Source organism: Pipistrellus hanaki (genome assembly GCF_964339955.1).
Source record: "Pipistrellus hanaki genome assembly, chromosome: 5".
NCBI lineage: Eukaryota > Metazoa > Chordata > Mammalia > Chiroptera > Vespertilionidae > Pipistrellus > Pipistrellus hanaki.
This window is the reverse complement of record NC_140507.1, coordinates 5,751,358-5,774,924: the sequence shown is the minus strand read 5'-3', so window position 1 is coordinate 5,774,924 and position 23,567 is coordinate 5,751,358. Positions and strand designations below refer to the sequence as shown.

The following is a 23,567-nucleotide window of genomic DNA, read 5'->3' as shown; positions in this document are numbered from 1 at the left end:
CTGCAAGAACCTCACTAGCCCCAGCCTGGCCTGCAGACCCTGGTTCTTGTCCATCCACACAGGAGGAAACTGAGGCCCAAGGGTGGGACTTGAACTGCCGAGTGGCCAGAGGCAGAAGTAGAAGCAATGGCAGCGCCTGTCTGGTGCAGCGCCTGGGGTCCTAAGAGGGTCTGATTTAAGAAGAGGATGTGGGTTACAGGCCTCTGAAGAACATGGAACACCCCTGATGACAGGAAATTCGTGTCCTCCCTTCGTCCTTCGGCTGATGCTCCCACCTCCCAGGTCTAAAACTGTTTCCAAAGCGTTTCTCTCCAATAATTCAGTTTCCCCCTGGCAGGGTGGGCAGGGCTGCATGCAGCAGCATTGCTCTGAGCACTGCACACTGGGCCACACAGATGCCAGGAGGTGGAGGGTGGAGGGAGGGGGACAGGAGAAGAAGCCAGAGGCACCATCACCCTCACTCCCGGCTCCCCAGGCTGCAATGAGGTTGAAGACGGGGGACTCAGAAGTCGCTTGAGAAATGGGGGGGAAAGCCAATCAGCAGGACTTCCCATGTTTAGCAACTCTCCCTCACGTCTCAGCCGTGCCAGGCTATTGTGAGATCAGGGTGCGGTGCTGGGCCCTCCCTGCGTGGTTGTGACAGATTTTCCCTAGAGCCCAGGCTGGATGGGGCTTCCAAAGCCCCTGCAGGGGTGCAGCCTTCCCGAGAAGGCACAGAGCCTCCTGCTCCAGCTCACGTGTGTGTGTGTGTGTGTGTGTGTGTGTGTGTGTGTGTGAGACAGAAAGCAGCAGTGACAGTGGCAGAGCCTGGTCGCAGGGCCGCCTTGCTGCAGACAACACCATCTTTAAAAATGACAGCAAACGAAGAAAGGTGTGGGAGGCTGGGACTGCACCGAGATTTAGGAGATGCTTTAAAAAGATGTCCAGGACGGTTCTAGAGGTTGCTTCCTCCCTTCCCACAGGCCCCATGGCCATCATATCTAGCAGCCACATTTTTTAAAAGAATTCTGCTGAGTCAAGGGTCACATTATCTCCACCAGCCTTTGCTCCAGTCTCAGGGAGGCGCCCCACCTGCCAGGGAGTCTCCCCCGGTGAGGACAACTGCTGCTATCTGTCCTCCCGCCTGAGAGAAGGAGGAGGAGCAGTAGCTGCCAGCTATTCTCCGCGCAGGTTCTATTGGCCTCGTCTCCCCGATGAGTCCACTACGGCTCAGCAAGGCCGGGAAGCATCCTCAGGGGCTTCCGGCTAGAAAACAGCCAGCAGAGCGGGGGGCTGCTCTCCGTGCAGCCAGGGTGAACGCACCACGGCCCGCAGGAGATCCCGCCCGCCACCTGTTGTTGTGATTTGTTTTCTTGGAACAACAGCACATTCCTTTTCCTGTTACCCAGAGATGCCTTTTCCCACAGTCACAGAGTCCCCCGGCTGCAGCAGAGAATGTCTGGCTTGCAGACGTCTGGGTCTTTCACGGAAAGGGTGTGCAGCCCCTTGCTCAGTTTTCCACTCCAGAGCCCTGACGGCACAGCGAGCGTGTGGTGGGCATCCTGTGTATATCGCTTTCTGGGGGTGTTGGAGAGGCCGTGGGCTTTATCTTCCCAACTAAACCGAATCCCCCTGGGAACAGTGACCCCTCGAACAGCAACCGGCTTTAGGACTGACGCCAGGCTGCGCTGGGGCATCAGGGCTCCAGCTGCTCTGATCCGCCTGCTGACAGCTCACACACAGTAGGTGCACAAGCAATGCCGGACGGGTTGGATTACAGAGCAGTTCTCCCAGGTAATGAGAAGGAAGGGCCTCTCCCTGGAGCACATCCGGCCTCTGAAACCCCTGCGAAGGCCTGGAGTCGCCTCGGCTCCCCCAGGGAAATCCCTTCTCACAGCACAGGGAGCGGTCTCTCCCGCAGCGGACAGCCCAGAGCCACCAATCACAGGCCGCCTCTGCCCCACTGGGAGCATCGCCTCATCTGAATTCCCGCCCCCAGTGGAATCAATCCCTGCCTGCCAGTGTGTCTGTTTTTCTTCGATTTATTTAATTTTAATTTAATTTAATTTAATTTTTTTATTTTATTTTATTTTATTTTATTTTATTTATTTTATTTTATTTTATTTTATTTTATTTTATTATTGTTTTCCGAGAGGGGGAGAGAGAGAGAAACAGCAATGATGAGGGAGAATCATTGATGGGCCTCCTGCATGCCCCACACTGGGGATCGAGCCCACACCCCTGGCATGTGCCCTAACCAGGAATAGAACCCTGGCCTCCTGGTCCACAGGTCAATATCTGTTTTGGGTGTTTTTTTTTTTAAATCAATATATTTTATTTATTTTATTTATTTTTTAGAGAGGGAGAGGGATAGAGAGTTAGAAACATTGATCAGCTGCCTTCTGCACACCCCCAACTGGGGGTGTGACCACAACCTAGGTACATGCCCTTGACCAGAATCGAACCTGGGATCTTTCAATCCGCAGGCAGATGCTCTATCCACTGAGCTAAACCGGTTTTGGCTGATATCTGTTTTTAAAGGCCCTGCTAAGTCCCCCTCCTTCTCCCGATCTCATTTGCAACAGACCACCATCAGCCCCCTGGAGAACGCCATCGAAACCATGTCCACGGCCAACGAGAAGATCCTGATGATGATCAACCAGTACCAGAGTGACGAGAGCCTCCCCATCAACCCGCTGTCCATGCTCCTCAACGGGATCGTGGACCCCGCCGTCATGGGAGGGTTCGCCAAGTACGAGAAGGTGAGGGCTCTGCTGTCCCGGCCCCCAGGGGGTCAGAGCAGGGGCTGGGCCTGGGGCCAGACACGGCTGCATGTCGCTCATCTTACTGTAGCCGCTTGCCCCTAAAGGGACCCCTCAGCCTGGTGGGAACCCACTCACCTCCCAGAGGCTCCACAGCCTCCCTCTCACCTCCTTCCCACCCTCAGTGCCTCACTGGGCCGTGCCGGAGGGGCAGGGCTCACAGGGCCCCTCAGCCCAGTGTCACCTCCAGGCGCCTCTGCCAAGGGAAGGCTCCGAGAGGGCCAGGTGACTGTCAGCCAGGCCAGTGAAGTGGAGAAACCATGAATCCAAGTCCGTGACCTGAAATATCTTCTAAAAGAGAAAGAAATGAAACCCAGAATCCGTGACAGTACAGACGGGATGAAGGACAATTCCAAAAGGAGGATTACAACTTAGATAGATAGCCAGGTCCATGGTCCCTTCAGAAATCCCCACCCATGGCAGCCACAGATTTATTTATCTATTTATTTGAGCTTCCTGGTGTCCAGAGCAAAAAGGGAAAAGCCATCAGATATATGAGTCTCAGTATTCACTGTGGGAAATACCAACTTCTCAGGAGGGGGACATAGCTTTTCCGGGCAATGAAATGGAATGGAAAGTCCTCATTTGATTTTCACACCTTACACTGCAGGAGACATGGGGGGCGGGGAGGGTGGTGGTAATGGCCTCCTCCTCCTAGTGACCATCACAGTGAACTCCCTAGTATGTTTTCCATGCCATTCGCTGATGGAGACTAAGAATGCAACACAGTCATTTAATTCAGAGTAATTCCAGTTGCTAACCCAACGTTCCCCACTGAGTCCCGGCTGGCACGCCTTCACTCAGCCTGGAGGGCTGCTGTGTGTGCATATGTGTGTGCACACATGGAGGACATGAGCCCTGAGAGAGCTGGGGGTGCCAGGTTCACACACCAGGAGGGAGGTGGTGGGTGAGCTGCTCTGCTCAGTGAACTTGAGTCAGATCCTCACAGAGCTCTGTAATTAACCTGGGTGCCCCCCACCCCAGGTTCTGAGTCAGTAGGTCTGGGTGGGGACTGATAATTACATCTCTGACAAGTTCCCGAGTGATGGGTGGTTTGCTGCTGATGCTGCTGATGACGATCCAGGGACCCCACTTTGAGAACTGCTCTCCTGGGGTGTGTGGCCCATTCCCAGTGAGTCTGACCTGAGCCTCCAAGAGGAAAAAACAGTGTAGGTCCCTCTAGGTCTCTGCCCCATCAGTACTTGTGGCCTCACTGCTGGCCCTCTCCAGTGGAACCCTCTCTCGGCGCCAGGGAGATGAGTCAGGGGGCCCACCAAGTGAACAGAAACCCCCAAACACCCATCTGTCCTCCTCAGGCCTTCTTCACAGAGGACTACAACAGGGACCATCCCGAGGACCAGGACAAGCTGAGCCGCCTCAAGGACCTGATTGCGTGGCAGGTAAAGCAGAGCTGACCGGGAGCCTCCGTGCCTCTACCCTCCCCGCACCCATCTCTGACCCCATCTTACTCCTCTCTCTGCATCCCCATTTTACTCCTCTCTCTGCACCCCCATCTTACTCCTCTCTGCATCCCATCTTACTCCTCTGTACTCCCATCTCATTTCTCTCTCTCTACCCCCATCTTACTCCTCTCTCTCTACCCCCATCTTACTCCTCTCTCTGCTTCCCCCTCCTTTCCCTGGCTCTCTCGCCTGGGTTTTCTCTCCCTTCTCTCTCCCTGCCTAGAGAAGGAGCAATCCACCAGACACTCCCCCATGGTAGCACACACTGTAAAGAACCAGGCTCCTCCAGGCCTGAGGCAGCGCCCCACAAACACCTCTGCTCTCAGGGGCCACCCACCCACCACCAGGCACACTGTGGAGGGGACTGTGCCCGAGGACAGGAGCTGGAGGACAGGAGCCCAGGGGCAGGGCAGGGTCTGCAGCTGCCAGTCCCCTCCCCCTCCTTGCCCACCCGGCAAACAAAAGGAGCTGTTGTGCTGGAGGGAGAGCCTGCCCCTCCAGGGAAATCAGGGAGTGCAGAGCTTTGGGTGCAGCCTCTTTTCTCAAAATAAGGATTCCTAATTCAGTCCTCCTCTGCCTCTGCCAACTATGCAGAGTGAGGCTTGGAAAGGGGCGAACCCGGAAGCATTTATGTGTCTGGAATTTTCTCTCCATTCTTACCTGGGCCACCTGCGAACCCCAACATCCCCAAGGCCCCAGCCTTCCCAGGTCTCATGCCTTTTTGACTCACAAAATCGTATTCCTCCTGTCTCCTCCTCCGCCCCACCCGCACACAACATGGGGAGCAGAAAGGCCGGGCTTTGATTTGGTTTCCTTCCTCTGATAATTCTGGGGCGCCCCAGAGTGGGCTGCCATGTCACACAAACCTGTTTGGTTGTTGGGGTCATCCCCAATCCATATCACGGCCCGGGGTCTCCCCACTGGGCACCATGCATCCCCTGGTAATGGATTCGCAGTGCTGTGTCCCCCACCCAAAGCCTGGAGCTCAGGCGCACAGCACAGAAGGAAATCTTGGCTAATGGAGAGGCACTACAAAGGAGGCTTTGAAAGCATGTAGTAGATGGCTTCTAAAAGCCCTTAGCTGGGGGAAAGAAAGAAAATGAAAAAAAAAAAAGAAAAAAAAAAAAAAAAGGCTGTTAGCCTCTTCAGACAGCGCCCCCTAGTGGCCACCCTCTCCAGGCTGGTCCCCCACTCACCTGGTCACTATGTTACAAAGACCCACTCAGCCAGGAAAAGGGGATTGCCCTGGGCCGTGTCCCTCCCACCCAGAGTCCAGGCACCCTGGCCATGGCTCCTACCCTCGGGGGGAGGCAGCCCTTTTGCATTATTACACACAGCAAAGGGGCCCTCCTCGCCCATTCATCCCCATCCCTCTCAGTTTATATCATTGAGTCCCTCCTGTGTGCCCAGCCACAGAAACACAGCGCTCGCTTTCCCGATTAGAGATTGTCAGCTCTCACTGCTCCTGCCTCGGCCTTCCCACCCCACCTCTGTGCTCGGCCTCTCGGCCCCTTTGCTGGGGTACGAGGGGCCTCCAATTCCTGAGCCCCTCCTGGCTGCCCCGGGGAGATGGCTCCTTCTGACCACAGCTCCCTCCCCTGCTCCAGGGCGGTGGCCATCCTCCATCCAGCCCCTGACACGCTGAGTCTGGTGGGCAGGTTTCTGCCTTCCCTGAGGTTTCTTCTCCCCTTTGCCTTGTAGCTTCGGGGAGACATCTGAGAGAGAGAGAGAGGCAGGAATGTCTTTATGTCTCCAGTCATGGAAGCGTGTCCTTTTTCCTTCCAATTAACCTATATTCTGCCTTCTCGCGCCCTCGTTTTGCTGCCCCAAGGCCAGGATACTTTCTCAGCTCTCCCTCCTCCCAGTGGCCCGTGTGGCCCGTGTCTTTACCTCTCCCCCTCAGACAGGTCCCGGTGACCTCCCTGTTAATCAGTTGGAATTTAACTCCCTCACATCCCACATCACCACCTCTGCCCTTGTCTCCTCCACCACTTCTTTAAACCCCTAATCTACCGGCATTGGCATTGCCCAGAACGTCTTGGATGAGGCCTTGAGTCAAATCACCGGTTTCCTCTCCCCTGGTCCCACACTCCCCCGCCCAGAAGCCACCTGCAGAGAGAGACTTCCCAAACACCCCGCCTGCAGGGCGTGCTCCAGCCCTCCTGTTGGGCAAGGCCCCTGCAGCTCCCCTCCCCTCCCGTCCAGAGCCAACCCCAGGCTGCAGCTCTGTTTCCCAGAGCCCGTGACCCCGTGAGAAGGTCTCAGGGGACCAGAACACCCCGGACGTATTCTCAGCAGGGCGAGGCCTTCAGCCCCTCTGAGCCTGGACCCCCGCTGAGGCCGGCACCCAGCTCACTGGCCGCCACCCTCCTCTCCAGATCCCCTTCCTGGGAGCTGGGATTAAAATCCACGAGAAGCGGGTGTCTGAGAACCTGCGGCCCTTCCACGACCGGATGGAGGAGTGCTTCAAGAACCTGAAAGTGAAGGTGGAGAAGGAGTATGGTGTCCGCGAGATGGTGCGGAGGCCCCTGGGGGGGAGGGGGGAGGTGGGGATGGGGAGGTTGCTGGGACCGGAGGAGAAGGACCCGCAGGCCCCGATGCCTGAGCTGATGAATCAGGGGAACCTCCCGGTGCACTTGACCCCTCCGAGGTCACCCCCAGACAAACACCATTATAAACTGGGCCCTGGGAACTGAAGGGACTGTGGCTAGTAATAAAAGCTACCCGGATGAAGCACCTACTATGTGCCTTGTCTGATCTAAGCATGTGACGTCTGCTAGGTCATGTAGTCCTCACTTCACGTCTGTGAGGCAGGAGTTATTTAACCCTGTATCCCTTCTGGAGGGTCAGGGGTGGTAGTAACTTGCCAGAGGCTACCTAACCAGTGAGTGCAGGTCAGAATTCACACCCGCTCCAGTGGCCTCAAAGCCAGGGCTTCCAGCCACCCTTAAGCCCCACGGACTAAAGAGGCCGCCAGCCTGGTATGCACAGGAGCATCTTCATCCTCTTCCCCAGGAAGCGGGATCATAAGGCATCAACCCAGATGGGAAAGCTGAGGCCGGAGGGGGCACTGAGTGCCTGGAGCAGCGCCGAGGGGACCTCGGGTCTCCTGTATCCTGGTGCAGGAGTGGCTCCCTGAGTCAGGGCAGGGCTGGTGCTAACTGTCAGAGCAGGTCAGCTTTCTCTGGCCGAGGGTGACGTCCACAAGACGCCCCTCCCACATCAGGGCCAGCCCAGCGAAGACTCAGAGGGTGAGGTCTGGAAGGTCCCACGCACACTGGCCACCGGGCTGGTCCCTGGATGCAGGGTGGCCTGCCAGGAAGCTCACCTGAGCCTAAGTGGCCTGAGTTGTTAGTGCCGGTTCATTACACAGACATGATTGGGTGAACCATTGGTCACATGATTGGAATCCATCTCCAGCCCCCATTCCTCCTGGGACTCTGAGCTGGGCTTACCGGGCTCAAAGCCCAGCCCTCTCATCACATCCTTGGTCTTTCTGGCCTGGCCGGCACCTTCCAGAATCTTCTAATTAGCATGAAGGGCCACCATAAATAACAAAGACACTCCTGTCGCTGGGGAAATTGCAAGGACTTAGGATCACCTCCCCCGAGCCCTGGCCAATTCCTTATCCAACCAGCCCTGGGCCCTGCCAGCCAGGGAGCTGTTCTGCCCTGCTCTGCCCCCACAACTGCCCTTCCCCCCAGCTGGAGGATGGGCAGCAGGAAGGGGGGTAGGTACCCAGCTCCCAGCCCCCTGTGGGGCCAGGCTCTCATCGTCCTTTCTCCCCCGCAGCCTGACTTTGAGGACCGGCGGGTGGGCCGGCCCCGGTCCATGCTGCGCTCCTACCGGCAGATGTCCATCATCTCCATGGCGTCCATGAACTCTGACTGCAGCACCCCCAGCAAGACCACCCCCGAGAGGTCAGTGCCTGCCCCGTATAGCACCCCTGCACGCCCCCCCTCCGCCCCCTGCGCCCTGGCCCCGCCCCCATCAAGCTCCTCCTCCTGCCTCAGCTCCTCCCTTCCCCCACCTTCCTGCCCTTCCCTCCGAAAGCCTTTCCCACCCTGGGAGGCTGCCATCCTGCTGCCATCATCAAAGGGGCATTCCCAGTCCGAGAGGCAAGGGGGCTGCTCCCCAGGATCCGGCAGGACCCGCCTGCCCACAGCCCACAGAGCCCGCCTGGGTCTGGAATTGTCTCCCCACTCCCCAGCACAGAGGCCTCCTCCTGCACCCCCTTACCTCTGTCAGCCCCCCTCCTCCCCTCCACGCCCTGGGCCTTCTGCCCACCAGGCCCTGCTCAGCCACTCCGATGGCAGACACTGTGAGTCCAGCGCTCTCCACGGCCAAGGGTGTGCCTCGGGGTCCTCAGACCTCACCCCCGTCGCTCACAAGCTTACCGCCAACACCCCTGTTTCCTGCAAAGGACATAATGGCTCAGAGAGGTGGAATGATTTGCCCAAGGTCCTTCCGCTAAAACGTGGCAGTGCCCGAATTTGAACCCAGATCCATGTCTTTCATCGATCTCCTCTTCTCACCACCAGACTCGCTCTGTGTTTTGAGTGTTTGCCACTTGGGCAAGTGGCTCCCCAAACTCCGTCAGGTCAGCCGTCTCCCTCCCGGCCCCCAGCCCGTGGTGACACCCTGTCAGCCCGGGTCCCTGCGAGGCGAGGCGGTCCCACGGAGGCTCTAACCACAGTGCCACCCCATCCCTCTGGCCCTGCAGCTTCGACCTGGAACTGGCACCCCCCAGGGTGCAGAGAGCCGAGCCCGCGGAGCCCATCTCCCCGCCGGGGAGCACACTGCCCGAGGTCAAGCTGCGCAGGTCCAAGAAGCGGGCCAAGCGGAGCAGCGTGGTGTTCGCCGACGAGAAGGCAGCGGCCGAGTCAGACCTCAAGAGGGTGAGCATCTGGGCAGGCTGCCTCAGCGCCACCCTTAGCAAACCTACTGTGCGCAGGCACCGTCCCCGGGGCTCCCGGACATGGCCCCACCCGAGCCTCCCCTTTGCCGTGAGGTGGGTGTGACGCGGGCGGCATCTGAGGACAGGGAGGTGAAGCTCTGGCCGGAGCACAGTGGAGCCGGGATTTGAACCCAGGCCACCGGGCTCCAGCCTGGGTGTCTTTACTGCCATCACAAGTGGCTCTGGGAGGCCAGGGGAAGCACCTGCTTCACCCACTGAAGGGAGAGCAGCCCTCCCGTGCTGGGCCAGCTGTTTCTACCTCTCCTGCCCGCTGGCCCCGGGCCCCGGGTCCCAGACTGCTCTAACCTCTGACCCCGCTGAGTTCCTCCAGGGCAGCGGGAGCCCAGCCAGAAGTGGCTCCTGCCCGGAGAGGTGGCAATAAGAGTCCCGTGTTTCACAATTCCCAGGGGAGTCATTCACATGATAGTCTAAATCAGAGGTTGGCAAACTGCGGCTCGCGAGCCACACACGGCTCTTTGTGCCCTTGAGTTTTTAGCAAAGGCCGGCTCAGGAGTACCCTCATTAAGTTAATAACAATGTACCTACCTATATAGTTTAAGTTTAAAAAATGTGGCTCTCAAAAGAAATTTCAGTTGTTGTGCTGTTGATATTTGGCTCTGTGGACTAATGAGTTTGCCGACCACTGGTCTAAACGTATGCCACACGCCACCCCTGCCCCCGCCCTGGGAGCTGTGTAGCGGGCAGCCTGTGCATACGTACTACACGCAGGCACCGAGTGATGCCAAACAGAATAAATGAAGCTGGAGCGGGGCCTCAGAAGCCTGTCCGAGCCCTCGTCACTAACTTTCTGGCCCAGAGCTGCCCCGTGCTGAGTCTCTGTGGTGTGTGTGTGTGTGTGTGTGTGTGTGTGTTCAGCTCTCCAGGAAGCACGAGTTTATGAGTGACACCAACCTCTCGGAGCACGCGGCCGTCCCGACCAGGGCATCCGTCCTCTCTCAGATGAGTTTCGCCAGCCAGTCCATGCCCATCATCCCAGGTATGCCCCCTGCCACCGCCAGCTCAGGCGGGTAGAGATGAGATGGCCTGAGCCACCAGCTCTGGGGTGGAGGGTGGGTGTCCAGACGGCCAGGTGGGCCCACGCCCTGGCCTGTGAGCTGTTCCCCACCCCGAGAGCTCCCCCAGGCGCCGGGGTGGGGGCCTGCGGTCACCCGGGCCCCAGGATTCACTGGAAGAGCCTTCATCACACAGATGGCCCTGCTTTCTCAGCGAGCCAGGCCTCCCCGGGGGGCAGCAGCGGGTCCCTGAGCCCCGCCCTCTCTTTGGGGATCTGGAACTTACCACCGCATCTTCCAGGTGACGAGTATTTGATGCGTGGATGCTGCGTACCTCCCCGTCACCCATTCACTGTCCGGCGAGGTTAGCAGCCTGCAGATGACCCTTCCTGGTTCCTAGGGGGGACCCTGAGGCCCTCGCTGGTCACGTGGCACGCCCAAGAGCACGCCATCTAGCACGCAGCAGCCTCTAGCGTCTGCCACGCTGGGCCAGGCTGTCTATGCCAGGGATGAGGGCAGAGAGGAGCAAGACAGGCCGGCGCAAGATGCCTGCTGTTCCCCCAGTGCTGACCGGTGCCCGGCCCCGTGCCCACTGCTTCTCCCACTGTTTCATCTCCGCCTCCTTGCCCACCTGTGGAGTGCCCACCTGTGAAGTGCCTGGTGCCAGTAGCCGCACCATGTGGATGAGGAAAGAGGCACTGAGAACACCAACCCCTGCCTGTTACCGGCTAGTCGTGTGGAGGCTGGGTTCAGACTCAGGCCTGCGTCCTGGGGCCGCCCCAACACTGCCGGCCAACCACAGGAGAGCCCTGCAGGGAGGGGTCTGCCCGGGTACCAGCCTGGGCCGCACAGCACTCTGGGGGTCTGTGCTCTTCCCCCCATTTGGCTCGTGTCAAAACCGAGGCTCAGAGGTCGCTGGTTGCTGGGGTCTGTGTGACTCTGAGCGGGTGTCACGCCGCTGTCCTCACTGGCCCTGCCTCCGGGGAGAGAGAAGCCAGGGTCCGGGTGCTGGAAGGGGAAGGGCACGTCCCTGGAGGAAGCCGGGGCCCTCCCCGCCTGAGCCGCCCGCGGCCAGCCCGGAGGCCCTGGGAGGAGGGGGTGTGGGGCCTGGAGGCAGCCCCTTCACTGTCCAGGGGCTGGGCAGCCTTATGCAGAGATCATGGCCACCGCTCCTGTCCGGCTGTGCCCTGTGCTCCCCGGATTCTGCCCTGCCTGCCTCCCGCCTGCCTCCTGCCTGCCACCCGCCTGCCACCTCGTCACTCACCTTGCCCTGGGCCGTGCCTTCCCCTGCCACTCACGCCTGCTCTCCCTCTCCCTCCAGCCTTCACGCTCTCGGTGGCAGCTGTGCCCGGGACAGAGGATGGCAGCCGGTCCCCCCGCCTCAGCCAGGCCTTCCTCCCCTTCTCGGAAAGCGACAAGAACGACAAGAATGACAAGAAGACGCTTAAACGGAAGAAAGTAAACCAGTTCTTCAAGACGATGGTGAGGACTCAGATGGAAGGAGGAGTGGGGTGGGAGGTGGAGAGGGAAGAGACAACAGAGAGGAGAAATGGGGTGTGTGTGTGTGTGTGTGTGTGTGTGTGCGCGCGCGCGTATGAGTGTATGTATGTTGTGAGCATGTGTGAGTATGAGTGTGTCTATGTGCATATGTGTGAGCATGTGTGAATATGAGTGTGAGTGAGTGTGTGTGTGTGAGTGTACGAATGTGTGCGTGCGCGCGCGCACATGCGCATGTGTGGTCACCAGGGAGGCAGGGCCAGGCTCCAAGTCCCTGGTCACTCTGAGCAGCACTGACCAGCTGGGCTGCGGATTGTGCCAGGGTGTGAAGGCCCCTGGTCTCGGAACCCATACTGTCCTCGCCCAGACTGCCCTTGGGGTGCCCGGCCGGCCACAGGAGGCGGCTGGCTGTGGGAGAGTTTGGGGAGTTTTCTCTTCACTTTATATTACAGAATCCTAATAATTAGAACGTAGTTTCCAGCCCCAACTATTCAAGTACATCTGCTGCTGTTACTCAGTGGCCTTCGCTCAGAATAAAGAGCCACTGACACTCTAAATGGGAACTCTGCTTCTGTAACAATGTCAAGTTCACTGCACAGCGAGCAGGCCCTGCCGACCCCCTTCCCCTCTCCGGGGCAGTTCACAGGCTCCCACCAGCTCTGACCCTGAAGCAGCAAAGCCTGTGCTTGCACCGCTGTGTGGCCACACGTATGGTCGGGGGCCCAAGCTCCCTGGGCTCTGGGCAGGGGTCCGCTTAGGGGCCGTCAGGATTGGGACTGGGGAGCCCCACTTTGGTGGCCGTGAGTCCCATCTTGGGGGGTGCTGTTTCTTCCCCCCGCCCCCCACAGCTGGCCAGCAAGTCCTCCGAGGACAGCAAGCAGACCGCCGACCTGCCCCCCGACCTGTGAGGTGTGCCTGCCCGCCCAGGGCTGTGCTCGGCCGGGAGAGGAGCGTCCAGAGGAAGCGAGCTCCGCACGGACGCCTGGGGAGCGGGAGCCTCCGATGGGCCTGCACTCAGACCGGGGGCGGCTGACCTGGCCCAGAGCTTCCGGGGACACACGCCGGAGGGGTGCGGACACCCACGGGTCCCGGCCGCCTCTCCGCTGCGCTCTCCGACGTCCTAGCACATCTCTCCATAGCCCGGCTCTCAGGTGCAGGAGCTGGGGCTCTGGCTCATTCCTAAGCCCTCGTCCTTAACAGAAAAGCCTTTTAAATACGCTTTTATTTTATTTTTGGATAACAGTTTTGTACTTTACATTTTTTAATGACAACACCCAGTCTTTTCTCTAGCTGATCGTCTCCAAAGTGTTGCTATCTCTTCCTGGCAATAAAAGTGGTTCTGTTGCGACTTCTGAATCTGGCTGCATCCCTGAGCCCAGCCCGGTCCATGGCTCCTGGAGGCGGCGGGAAGGCGGGAAGGCCAGGGCCTGCCACCATGTGAAGGCGCCTGGCCCAGCCCATCCTAGAGGCTAAGTTGCCCACCTTGTTTCCGCCACCCCCACCCCGGAAAATCTTCTCCATGCCTCCGGGACCTTAGACGCTGAATGCTGGGGTACAGGGACACCAGAATAGTCTTCCAGAACATTCCTCGTGCAGTCTGCACCATGGATAGTTTCACATGCCTTTCTCCCTTCTGAATAGAGATGGCAGCACCACCCACCAAATGCGTGAGCGTCAGGGAAGGAGGGGGCTGAGGTCCCTGGACGGAGGGCCCCGCCTTTGGGTCTGACACCGGGTCAGAGGTGTGGCTTTCCTTGCAGGGACCCCAGGCTCCCGAGTGAGGCCCCAGGAAAGTGAGGGGCTCCTCCAGGGAAGGAGGAGGGGATGGGGAGGCCACCTCTGTGCCTGTTGGGACCTGCAGGGGAGGGCTGTGGGAGGCTGAGGGCTCACTAGGGAAGAAAACTGATACTGGGTGGACCTGGGGCGCGTGACAACGTGGGGTTCAGAGCTCAAGCCATAGAGAGACCTGGGGTGGATGCTCCCCTCTGAGAGCCTGAGTCCCTGGAGATGGTGAGGGGGGAGCATCATGGGATGGTGAGGGGGGAGCATCATGGGATGGTGAGGGAGAGCATCATGGAATGGTGAGGGAGAGCATCATGGGATGGTGAGGGGGGAGCATCATGGGATGGTGAGGGGGGAGCATCATGGGATGCTGAAGGGGAGCATCATGGGATGGTGAGGGGGGAGCATCATGGGATGATGAGGGAAAGCATCATGGGATGGTGAGGGAGAGCATCATGGGATGGTGAGGGAGAGCATCATGGGATGGTGAGGGGGGAGCATCATGGGATGGTGAGGGAGAGCATCATGGAATGGTGAGGGAAAGCATCATGGGATGGTGAGGGGGGAGCATCATGGGATGCTGAAGGGGAGCATCATGGGATGGTGAGGGGGGAGCATCATGGGATGATGAGGGAAAGCATCATGGGATGGTGAGGGAGAGCATCATGGGATGGTGAGGGGGGAGCATCATGGGATGGTGAGGGAGAGCATCATGGGATGGTGCGAAGCATCATGGGATGGTGAGGGAGAGCATCATGGGATGGTGATGGAGAGCATCATGGGATGGTGAGGGGGGAGCATCATGGGATGGTGAGGGAGAGCATCATGGGATGGTGAGGGAGAGCATCATGGGATGGTGAGGGAGAGCATCATGGGATGGTGAAGGGGGGAGCATCATGAGATGGTGAGGGGGGAGCATCATGGGATGGTGAGGGAGAGCATCATGGGATGGTGAGGGGGGAGCATCATGGGATGGTGAAGGGGGAGCATTATGGGATGGTGAAGGGGGAGCATCATGGGATGGTGAGGGGGGAGCATTATGGGATGGTGAAGGGGGGAGCATCATGGGATGGTGAGGGGGGAGCATCATGGGATGGTGAGGGGGGAGCATCATGGGATGGTGAGGGGGGAGCATCATGGGATGCTGAGGGGGAGCATCATGGGATGGTGAGGGGGGAGCATCATGGGATGGTGAGGGGGGAGCATCATGGGATGGTGAGGGGGGAGCATCATGGGATGGTGAGGGGGGAGCATCATGGGATGGTGAGGGGGGAGCATCATGGGATGGTGAGGGGGGACCATCCTGATGCTCCCTCCCTCCCTTTCTCCCTCCCTCCCTCCTTTCCTTCCATCCTTCTTTCCTTCCTTCCTTCCTTTCTTCCCTCCTTCCTTTCTTCCTCCTAGTCTTCCAGCTTAAGGAGGAGAGAAGTTGAGAGAAACAAAGGCCCCTCCTGGTATTGACACCCAGACTGCTCTCTCCCTCCAGACAGCCTAACCTGCTTGCTGCTCCATCTGAACCCTGGGTGCCTCTGCCTCCGGTTTCCAGGGAAACAGACCCTCAGGCAATGACTGAATGCCCATGCTTTTTGGGAGGGGGGGGGGGGGTGGCTGAGCAGAAGTGAGTGTCAGTTAAAAATGTATGAGTAAGTCGGGCTATAGGCACAGCACAAAGATGGCAGAATCACAAGGTGCAAGCCTCAACACCCACCAGTACAGGGCCCTGCACACCTCCAGCTGCTATTGCGAAGGCAGCCGTTGGTTTGCTGAATAAACAAAGGGATGAACTCCTGCCAAGCCTCACTTCCAAGGCATTTCGTATTTTGCCTCTTTCGGGTCTTTGCAAGAGCCCTTTGGAGGAGGAGACCCTGGTTTTATCGTCGTTTTACAGATAAGCAAACTGAGGCACTCGGAAAATATAACTGGAGGAGCCGCGTTGGAATCCAGACCAGGCCCGCTGCTCCCCTTGGCTGCTTTCTAGGACATTTTGCCTCATTGCCCACCCAGCGGAACTCAAGTGTTTCCCTCCAGGGGTGCATTGCCTCCTGACACTGCAGTTCCTCCTGGGAACCTGCCCCTTACAGGGGATCTGACCCCCTGGGCCTGCCCTGAATGTCAGAGGGTCTCTGCACTCTGCTCCCTGCTCTCAGAGAGATGGCCGCCAGAGGGCGCTATCGGCCTATGTTTCTCCAGGTGCCAACTGCAGCAGAGGCCAGAAAAGCAGGGGAGATGGCACCAATATGGGTGGTGGCCTGCCTGACAGCTGGACCAGGCTTCCTGGAGGACCACGCCGGCCGGGAGGCCAGCCCCAAGCACTGAGACAGCCCTCCTGAGCGCTGTCCCGACAGGACGGGAGGCTGGCTGCTGCTCAGAGCCATACCTGTGGGCAGTAGGTAGAAAGCCTGTGAGGTGTTATCCCCAGTTTACAGATAAGGAAACGGTGGGACAAAGAGGTTCAGCTGGAAGCCAGCTGGGCCCCAGTCCTCTGATTCCCCACCGCAGCCTATCTCCACCCTGCCAGGCTCCGGGAACCCTGGAACTCGCGCGGTATTGATTGTTTTCTGTGTAGAAAGGAGAGGAACCCAAGACGCCATGCCCCTGTTTAAGGGGCAGGAGGGGAAGGCCGGGGAGGCCTCCCCTCACCCTCGGCTCCTGAGTCCCCTCACAGGAGCTCACATTCACCGAGCACCTGCTAGTTGATTTGCTGAATAAACAAAGGGATGAACTCCTGCCAAGCCTCAAAGCAACTCTGGGAGGGAGTTGGGGTTCCCCATTTTACAGACGAGGAAACTGAGGTCTGGACAATTGGCTGTGCTCTGAGGCACTCATATTCAGGAGTAGAGTCAGGCTTGAGAATCGGCAGCTTTGGCCTCGGAGCCACGCTGTCTGCTCCCTGTGTGCCTGGTGGGTGGGGCAGGGATAGCTACTGCAGATGCCACCTGCCTCCTCTGTCTCTGGTTCTTCATCCTCCCCTTGCTGCTTCACTACAAAATCCTGCACCCCTGAAAGTCAAGGCCAGCATTAGTGGTCCTGGCTGGCCACAGTCTAGGTGGGGGCCTGGGCATTCACCCCAGCATGGGCTCCAGGATCCGGACGTGTACCAGGCTGACTGCTGGGCACCCAGGGAGTGGCAGGCCTCCCCTCTTTCCCCAGGCATCGCCCCAAATGGAAGGAATTGCCCCAAGTTGGAGCAAATGGCAGACTGCTGGCTGGAGGAGTTCAGATACCTGCCCTGAGCCGCCTCCCTGCCAGTCCCTGACCCCTGGCCCAGTATCCTCCTCCTCACCCTCACCACCAGTTCCTGCCGGGTCCGAGGCTCTGCACTTCCCACAAGACATCACTTCTCCCGGCAAAATCCACAGGACAGGTTCCATTTGCAGCTCCACTCAAGAGAGGAGCAAACAGGCCTTTTGAGATAAGAAACATGGGGCCAAAGAGCAAAGCAGGGGTTGGGGCCCAGCTGTGCCCACCCCACAGCCCATGTTTTGGTGTCCTAGTGCCTTGTCACAAATGTGCCGGTTTGAGGTTCAGAATATGTGATCTTTTCCCCTCTGGACTGCACTGTGGCCCCGCACTCCCCAGGCTGGCTCAGGACCCTCTGCCCAACTTTTTGTGGGTTTTTTTGTTTGTTTGTTTGTTTTTTTCCCCCGACATTGATCAAGGCCCATCTTCTCAGACTGTGATTTCCACTTCTGGAAAATTTCAAAAGCCTAAGAAAAGTCCACAAAAGGACCCCCGTTTATAGAGATATGTGCTTTTTTCCCAGAGGTCCTGGGGCTACTCATGGGGCTCCAGGGCCTGCAGCTCCCCGACCTCCACCGGGGTCAGGACAGGCCGCACTGCTCCCCGCCCCAAGGGCTGTGCAGTGTCAGGGCATCGGGAACGGGGCCTCTGGGGATGCTTGGGGCGCTCTAGCTGAAGGCCTGACCCTGTGGAGAGGGCAGAGAGGGCAGGAGAGGCAGTGTCCCAGCCACTGGGCTCCGGGGGAAAGAACCAGGGCCCTTTGTGACAGGGGCAGCCAGGCGAGCATTCCTCCAAAATGCTTCTAAGGAAGGACACGCCAGCAACAGGCAAACGTGGAACGGGGGAAAGGGGAGGGAAACAAGTGCTGACCAGAACAGCTGTGCACTTGTCATGTGATTCGGGGCCCCTCTGACCGTCAGCTACAGATGGCAGGGTCTGGCTGACCAGTGGGTGTCTGCACTGCATGTCCCGCCCTGGTGTCCGCTGCAACCCCACCTGCTGCCCCTCCCGGCGTGCAGGCCGCTGGAAGGGACCAGTGAACATGGCCAACCCGGGGACCATGACACCTATGAAACCTGCCCTGACCACGCCACCATCACCAGGTTACCGCGCGCCTCTGTGCTCCATGGGAAATGTCTACACGGTGACGTTGGTTCCCTCTGTGGGTGCTCACAGCCACCCAGGGGGTGACGGGGCACCCTCCCCATTGTCACCTGAGAACGCAAGCCAAGAACGTTAAGTCCCATCGTACACAGTTGCTCAGCAGCAAAGCTGGGGTTTGAACCCAGGTCCCCCGACTTCAGAACCCCCGTGTCCTCTGTCTTTTTACCAGGTTGCCCCTTGCTGGCCTGTTACACGGAACCCCCAAAGCACATTACCTGCTTTTGTGTAACCACTTAAATCAGAAATCATAGAAAAAGAACAAAAACTACGATCACATCCAATTTTCCATGCAGAAATCGTAGTAGACAGTTTGGTACTTTTATTTATATAGTTCATACACCTGGATGAATTCATACTTTTCCCCACCTCCTGCCACTCACAGTATTTCAATAATATCGTAATGTTATTAGAACATGCACATCTCTCCAAAATACGCTACATTTCTCTTGCATCATTTGGATGGTGAGAAGTTCATTTGCCCAGTCCCCGATGGCTGGACATCCAGGTTAGTTACCGTTTGGTGTGGCCTGGCCATGGGCAACATTGGGGTGGGCAGCCCTGTAGCTGATTTTTGCTCAGTTAACGAGAGGATGGACCATCACAGCAGGGGTTGGGGTTTGGTCTTCATCGATGGGTCCCATGGTGACTCTTCTTCTTTTTTTTTAAATATATTTTATTAATTTTTTTATTGAGAGGAAGGGAGAGGGACAGAGAGTTAGAAACATCAATGAGAGAGAAACATCCATCAGCTGCCTCCTGCACACCCCCAACTGGGAATGTGCCCGCAACCAAGGTACAAGCCCTTGCCCGGAATCGAACCTGAGACCCTTCAGTCTGCTGGCCGACGCTCTATCCACTGAGCCAAACCGGTTTTGACATGACTATTCTTTAAAAGGACAGCAGCCAGGCCTCGTGGAGACCCTGGATGCAAAAGTGTGGCCTCTTTGCTTTCCTCTTTGGAACAAACGTGCAATCAGGCTCCTTCTGAGCCACCCTTCACTGCTGTTCTGTGGTGGGAACAGGGGTTCCTCAGGGCCTGGGAGGACCCCTCCCACCTAGTCACCCCGTCATCCTGTAGGGACCAAGATGCGGCCAACGAGATTCATCCATGACGAGATCCATCCATGACATCCCACTTTCCCCGTGTCTCCCACAGGAGAGGGGAGCAGAGGGACCGCAGGGAGGGTCCCGGAAGCACCTCCTGCCAGGGAGGGGTGGCCTCCTCCTCTGTTCTCAGGAGGAAGTGAGAGGAAGGTGAGCGTGAGGAGGAAACTGAGGCGGGAGCGCAGGAGGGAGTGGTGACCAGAGAGGCTGCTGGAACTTTCCCATCTGCGGACCCCAGAGGGAAGTCTGTTCAGGGTTCCACCGCCCACTCACCACGCTGGGGGCTGCCCTGGGTGAGGGGGAGGCTGGACCGAGCCAGGTCCCAGCTGCGGATGGAGGCTGGAGCCCCCAGAGGGAGGGCCTGGAGGCAGAGCCTGGAGTGGGGAGGGGCTGGAGTCCTGCCTCTGGAGCCTGAGGCGGAGATGGGCTGGGAGGGCTGAGGGGTGGAGGGCTGTCCCGGCCTGGCTCCCTCCCCCTCCCCCTCTGGCCTCTGCAAGCTGAAACATGAAAAGACTCTGATCAGATAAGGACTGCCAGCCTGCCTGGTCCCTGCAGCCACCTGGAAGGAGCTGGGACCGTGCAGGTCCACGCTCATTGCCCCTAAGGCCGGCTCACAAGCTCTTCCTCTGGCTCTTCCTCTCCTCACGTTATGAGCCCGGCTGCTCCTGCAGAGTAATCCCAGACCTGTCCACGGCCGCTCTCTGTGTGCTGCAGTGTGCGTGCCTGCGTGTCCGTGTGTGTGCATGTGTGCACGTGTGTGAGTGTGCTTGTGTGTATCCGTGTATATGTGTGCATGAGAGTGTGTGCCTCTCTATGTAAGAATGCATGCATGTGTATAGATACAGTGTGCATGTGTGTGCATCTACATGTATGAGTGCATGCATGTGCGTGTGATGGGAGGTCACCTATACAACCGGCCCTTCCCACTCTCCTGATTCCCAGAACCAGTTTCTTCCTCCACACAGTGTGTCTTCACTTCAAGCCCCAAATGTGGCTTCTGACATGGTGCCTCCCCGTGTCAAAAGAATGGGGCAAAGAATGGGGGGTCTGTGGGAAAGCAGGATAGAATGATGGGGAAAGAAATGCAGAGGAAACGAGAGAGAGAGAGAGAGAGAGAGAGAGAGAGAGAGAGAGAGAGAGAGAGAGAGGCAGGCCCAGGCAAAAGTTAGAGACAGATGAGGAGAGAGCATGAGGAGGACACCAGAGACAGGCAGAGCCCAGGAGGACAGGGACGGGGAGGGGGTGGGCCGGGGAGAAGGAGAAAGACATCCTGAGAGACAGAGAAGGGAAAGGAAGAAGGAAAAACATGCACAGAGGACGGATGACAGGAGAGAGGGAAGGCACATGGGGGAGAGAAATGGGAGAAGGAGAGAAGAGGAAAGAGAACAATGAGATAAAGGGAGAGGGGCAAATAGGATGAGAAGGGAGAGCAGTGGGGACAGAGGGAAGGACGGAGAGGCCAGAGGAAGCGTTGATGCAGGTCCGGGCAGGTCCTTAGCGGGACCAGTGTGGCTGTGGGCAGGGCGGCTGGCCAGGGGGCGGGTTTCCGCGGGTGGCCGCCCCTGGGTGGGGCCGGCGGCCAAGCCCTGGGGTATAAGTGGGAGCTGGCAGGCGGCGGAGCACCTGCAGGGACAGCTCCCGTGCAGGTGGCAGCAGGTGCTCGCAGCCCGGCCCCAGCATGAGCTCCTTCGACCTCCCGGTGCCCTCGCCCCCCCACTGCGGCCCCCAGTTCCCCAGCCTCGGCCAGGAGCCCCCCGAGGTCAACCTGTACTACGAGAACTTCTTCCACCCGCAGGGCCTGCCCAGCCCGCAGCGGCCCCCCTCCTTCGAGGGGGGCGGCGAGTACGGGGCCACCCCCAACCCCTACCTCTGGCTCAACGGGCAGGCCGTGACCCCGCAGCCCTACCTGCCGGGCCCCAACGCCAGCCCCTTCCTGCCGCAGGCCTACGGGGTGCAGCGGCAGCTGCTGTCCGGCGTGTCCGGCGTGTCCGGCGTCGGGGGCGGCGAGCTGGGCTGGCTGCCCATCCCGTCGCAGGAGGAGCTGATGAAGCTGGTGCGGCCGCCCTACTCCTACTCGGCCCTCATCGCCATGGCCATCCACGGGGCGCCCGACAAGCGCCTCACCCTCAGCCAGATCTACCAGTACGTGGCCGACCACTTCCCCTTCTACAACAAGAGCAAGGCGGGCTGGCAGAACTCCATCCGCCACAACCTGTCGCTCAACGACTGCTTCAAGAAGGTGCCCCGCGACGAGGACGACCCAGGTAACTGGGAGGCCGTGGGGAGGCTCACCTCCTTCCTAACACCCCGTTCTAGAACGTTCTAAAGCTGACCGTGCCCCCCCAGAAACTGGGGGTGCTGAGGGGAGTCAGCCATGGGCCCTGGAGGCAGGTTGGGGTTTCCATCCTGGCTGGTTCCAGCCCAGTCCATGAAATGGGGCTGGTTAGATCCCCGAGCCTCAGTTTCCCCGCCTGAAAAACAGGGATGGTGACCGTGCCTCCTCCTCCGAAGGCTTGTGGCCGGGACACGGGGTCGTGCACACCAGGCTGTGGTGCCTGGGGGTGCAGTGCCTGGGGGCGCCCCGCGGTCTGCAGCAGCGGCTGATGGGCCTGGGCCCCCAGCGGCAGCTCCTTGCGAGTCCTGGGGTGTGAGAGACTGAGGTGGAAACCCAGGGGGTTTCGGGGCTGCTGGGAAAAGACGGGATGCTGGTTGAACCGCCACCTGGAGCCCCATCCAGCTGCCGCCCCGGTTACATCACCCCCTTCATCCAGCCCTGCCGGGCGGTGGTGGGAAGCCATTCCACAGATAAGGCAAATCGCAGCGGGCTGGAGGGCTGGGCTGGAATGTGGCCGGAGCGCCCGCCTCTCCGACACCGGACTGCGGGCCTGTCCTCCTGATGGCGAGTTTCTGCAGCGCGGAGGTGGATGTGCGGAGCGTGCTGCACTGAATGCTCACTCTCCACGTCCAGGACGAACGTCCGAGCTGGCCCGGTTGCAGGAGCCAGGAGGGCGTGTGGGGAGGGGGCCAGTTCACCCTCCCGCAGGCTGGCGAGGGGCGGTGTTTGTCCCTCAGTCGCCGGTGTAGCCTGGGGCTCAGACACAGCCAGGCAGGCAGAGCCCAGACCTCACCTGGGGCCTCGGACTTCCCAGGCACACACCCTGCACTTGCCTTCCCACGCCGCCTGCGGACTGAGGGCAGGCACACAGGCCCACTTCTCAGACTGGGAAACTGAGGCTCACCCGGAGCCCCTCGGCCAGTGAGGAGCGAAGTGGACGCTCAAGTCCATCTTTGGACTCCATGCCCGGGACTTTTGGGGGGCCCTACATTGTCCCCCAAGTGTTCTTCCTCATCCGCAATGGAAGCAGCCCTCCCTCCCCACCCCCCAGAACTTGAACTTCTGAGACTCCACAGCCCTTGCCTGTGTGTCTGTGAGCACACCCAGCAGCGAGGGGTTGGGATTGCTCCGTCCTCAGCCTGACTGTTGTTCTCTGTCTCTCCGGGGTGTCCCAGTGGTTAGAGTTGACATGGGAGGAATAAGCTCAAAGCACCGTGTCTGTCTCTACTCACCTCCCCCCCAACCCCTCCTGCTTCCACACAGGCAAAGGCAACTACTGGACCCTGGACCCCAACTGTGAGAAGATGTTCGACAACGGGAACTTCCGCCGGAAGAGGAAGAGGAAGTCGGACGCCCCCTCGGGCCCCGGGGAGAAGTCGGAGAGCGGGCTCCTGGCCGGCAGCCCCAAGAGCGCAGACGCCCAGGACCTCCTGGAGAGCACCTCCCCGGGCTCCGCCGGCTCCCCCGAGCAGCGGCCGTCCCCCGGGCCCCCCGGCACCCCCTGCCTCAACGGCTTCCTCTCCTCCATGACATCCTACGTGAGCGGGGCCGGCCCCGCCGGCCGCCCCGTGGCCGGGCCGGGACTGAGTCCTGAGCCCGCCGACAAGATGGGGCAGAACTTGGTGAACTTCAACTCCTACACCCCGCTCACCAACCTCGGCGGCCACGGGGCCGGGGGCGAGTGGGCCAACCCCGTGCCCCCCAACGCCCTGGGCTACGGAGGCCCTGTCCTCAACCAGTTCAGCCCCCACTTCTACAACAGCATCAACGCGAACAGCGTCCTCTACCCCCGGGAAGGCACCGAAGTCTAGGCCGCACGGTTCCTGAGCCACAGGGACAGGCCCGGGGTGCCCCTGGCCGCCCAGGCACCTCCGAGCTGCCCAGACAGACACAGGAGGCTCAGAGCAATCCCTCCTGTTCCCAGAACCTGCTGTAAGCCTTCTGTGTCACCCACACCTGGACACACTCCCACAGCTTTGCACTGGAAATGCTGGTGCCTGAAGGACGGTCACCGAGGCGGCCCTTGTTGAGCACTTACTGTGTGCCTGGAGCCCTACTAGGCGCTGGAGGCCTAACCACACTTACTATCTAGCTACCTTGCGGGGTCCTATGAAGGTCCTCCTTTAACAGATGAGAAAACGGGGTCAGATCGTGGTGGACCCCACTTTTGGGGCCATGGAGGGAGGGGTGGGGGGATTGACTGAGCAGCGA

The 23,567-nt window shown here is 59.3% G+C and overlaps 2 protein-coding genes across 4 annotated transcripts in view; both read left to right on the top strand.

The window, feature by feature from the left end:
* DOCK2 (dedicator of cytokinesis 2) overlaps positions 1 to 13,079 on the top strand; it is a 362,595-nt gene extending 349,516 nt beyond the window's left edge. The window contains exons 45-53 of one of the 2 annotated variants that reach the window (XM_084884008.1): positions 2,565 to 2,741; positions 4,118 to 4,201; positions 6,643 to 6,780; positions 8,057 to 8,184; positions 8,988 to 9,162; positions 10,098 to 10,218; positions 10,536 to 10,598; positions 11,556 to 11,716; positions 12,580 to 13,079. In XM_084884008.1, coding sequence (XP_084740134.1) covers positions 2,565 to 2,741; positions 4,118 to 4,201; positions 6,643 to 6,780; positions 8,057 to 8,184; positions 8,988 to 9,162; positions 10,098 to 10,218; positions 10,536 to 10,598; positions 11,556 to 11,716; positions 12,580 to 12,639 — 1,107 coding nt within the window. In that variant the 3' untranslated portion in view covers positions 12,640 to 13,079. The remainder of the gene's footprint in view (positions 1 to 2,564; positions 2,742 to 4,117; positions 4,202 to 6,642; positions 6,781 to 8,056; positions 8,185 to 8,987; positions 9,163 to 10,097; positions 10,219 to 10,535; positions 10,599 to 11,555; positions 11,717 to 12,579) is intronic. The other variant, XM_084884009.1, reaches the window with a different exon arrangement.
* A 7,620-nt stretch (positions 13,080 to 20,699) lies between these two features.
* On the top strand, positions 20,700 to 23,167 carry FOXI1 (forkhead box I1; the record flags this gene model as incomplete). 2 transcript variants are annotated; one of them, XM_084884019.1, is made up of 2 exons in its annotated part: positions 20,700 to 21,285; positions 22,890 to 23,167. In XM_084884019.1, the coding sequence occupies 2 exons, from the start codon at positions 20,700 to 20,702 to the stop codon at positions 23,165 to 23,167; spliced, it is 864 nt and encodes a 287-aa protein (XP_084740145.1). The 2 variants fall into 2 exon arrangements, with proteins under 2 accessions (XP_084740145.1, XP_084740144.1); XM_084884018.1 differs by having other exon boundaries at positions 22,620 to 23,167.
* Between the last annotated feature and the right edge of the window lie 400 nt (positions 23,168 to 23,567).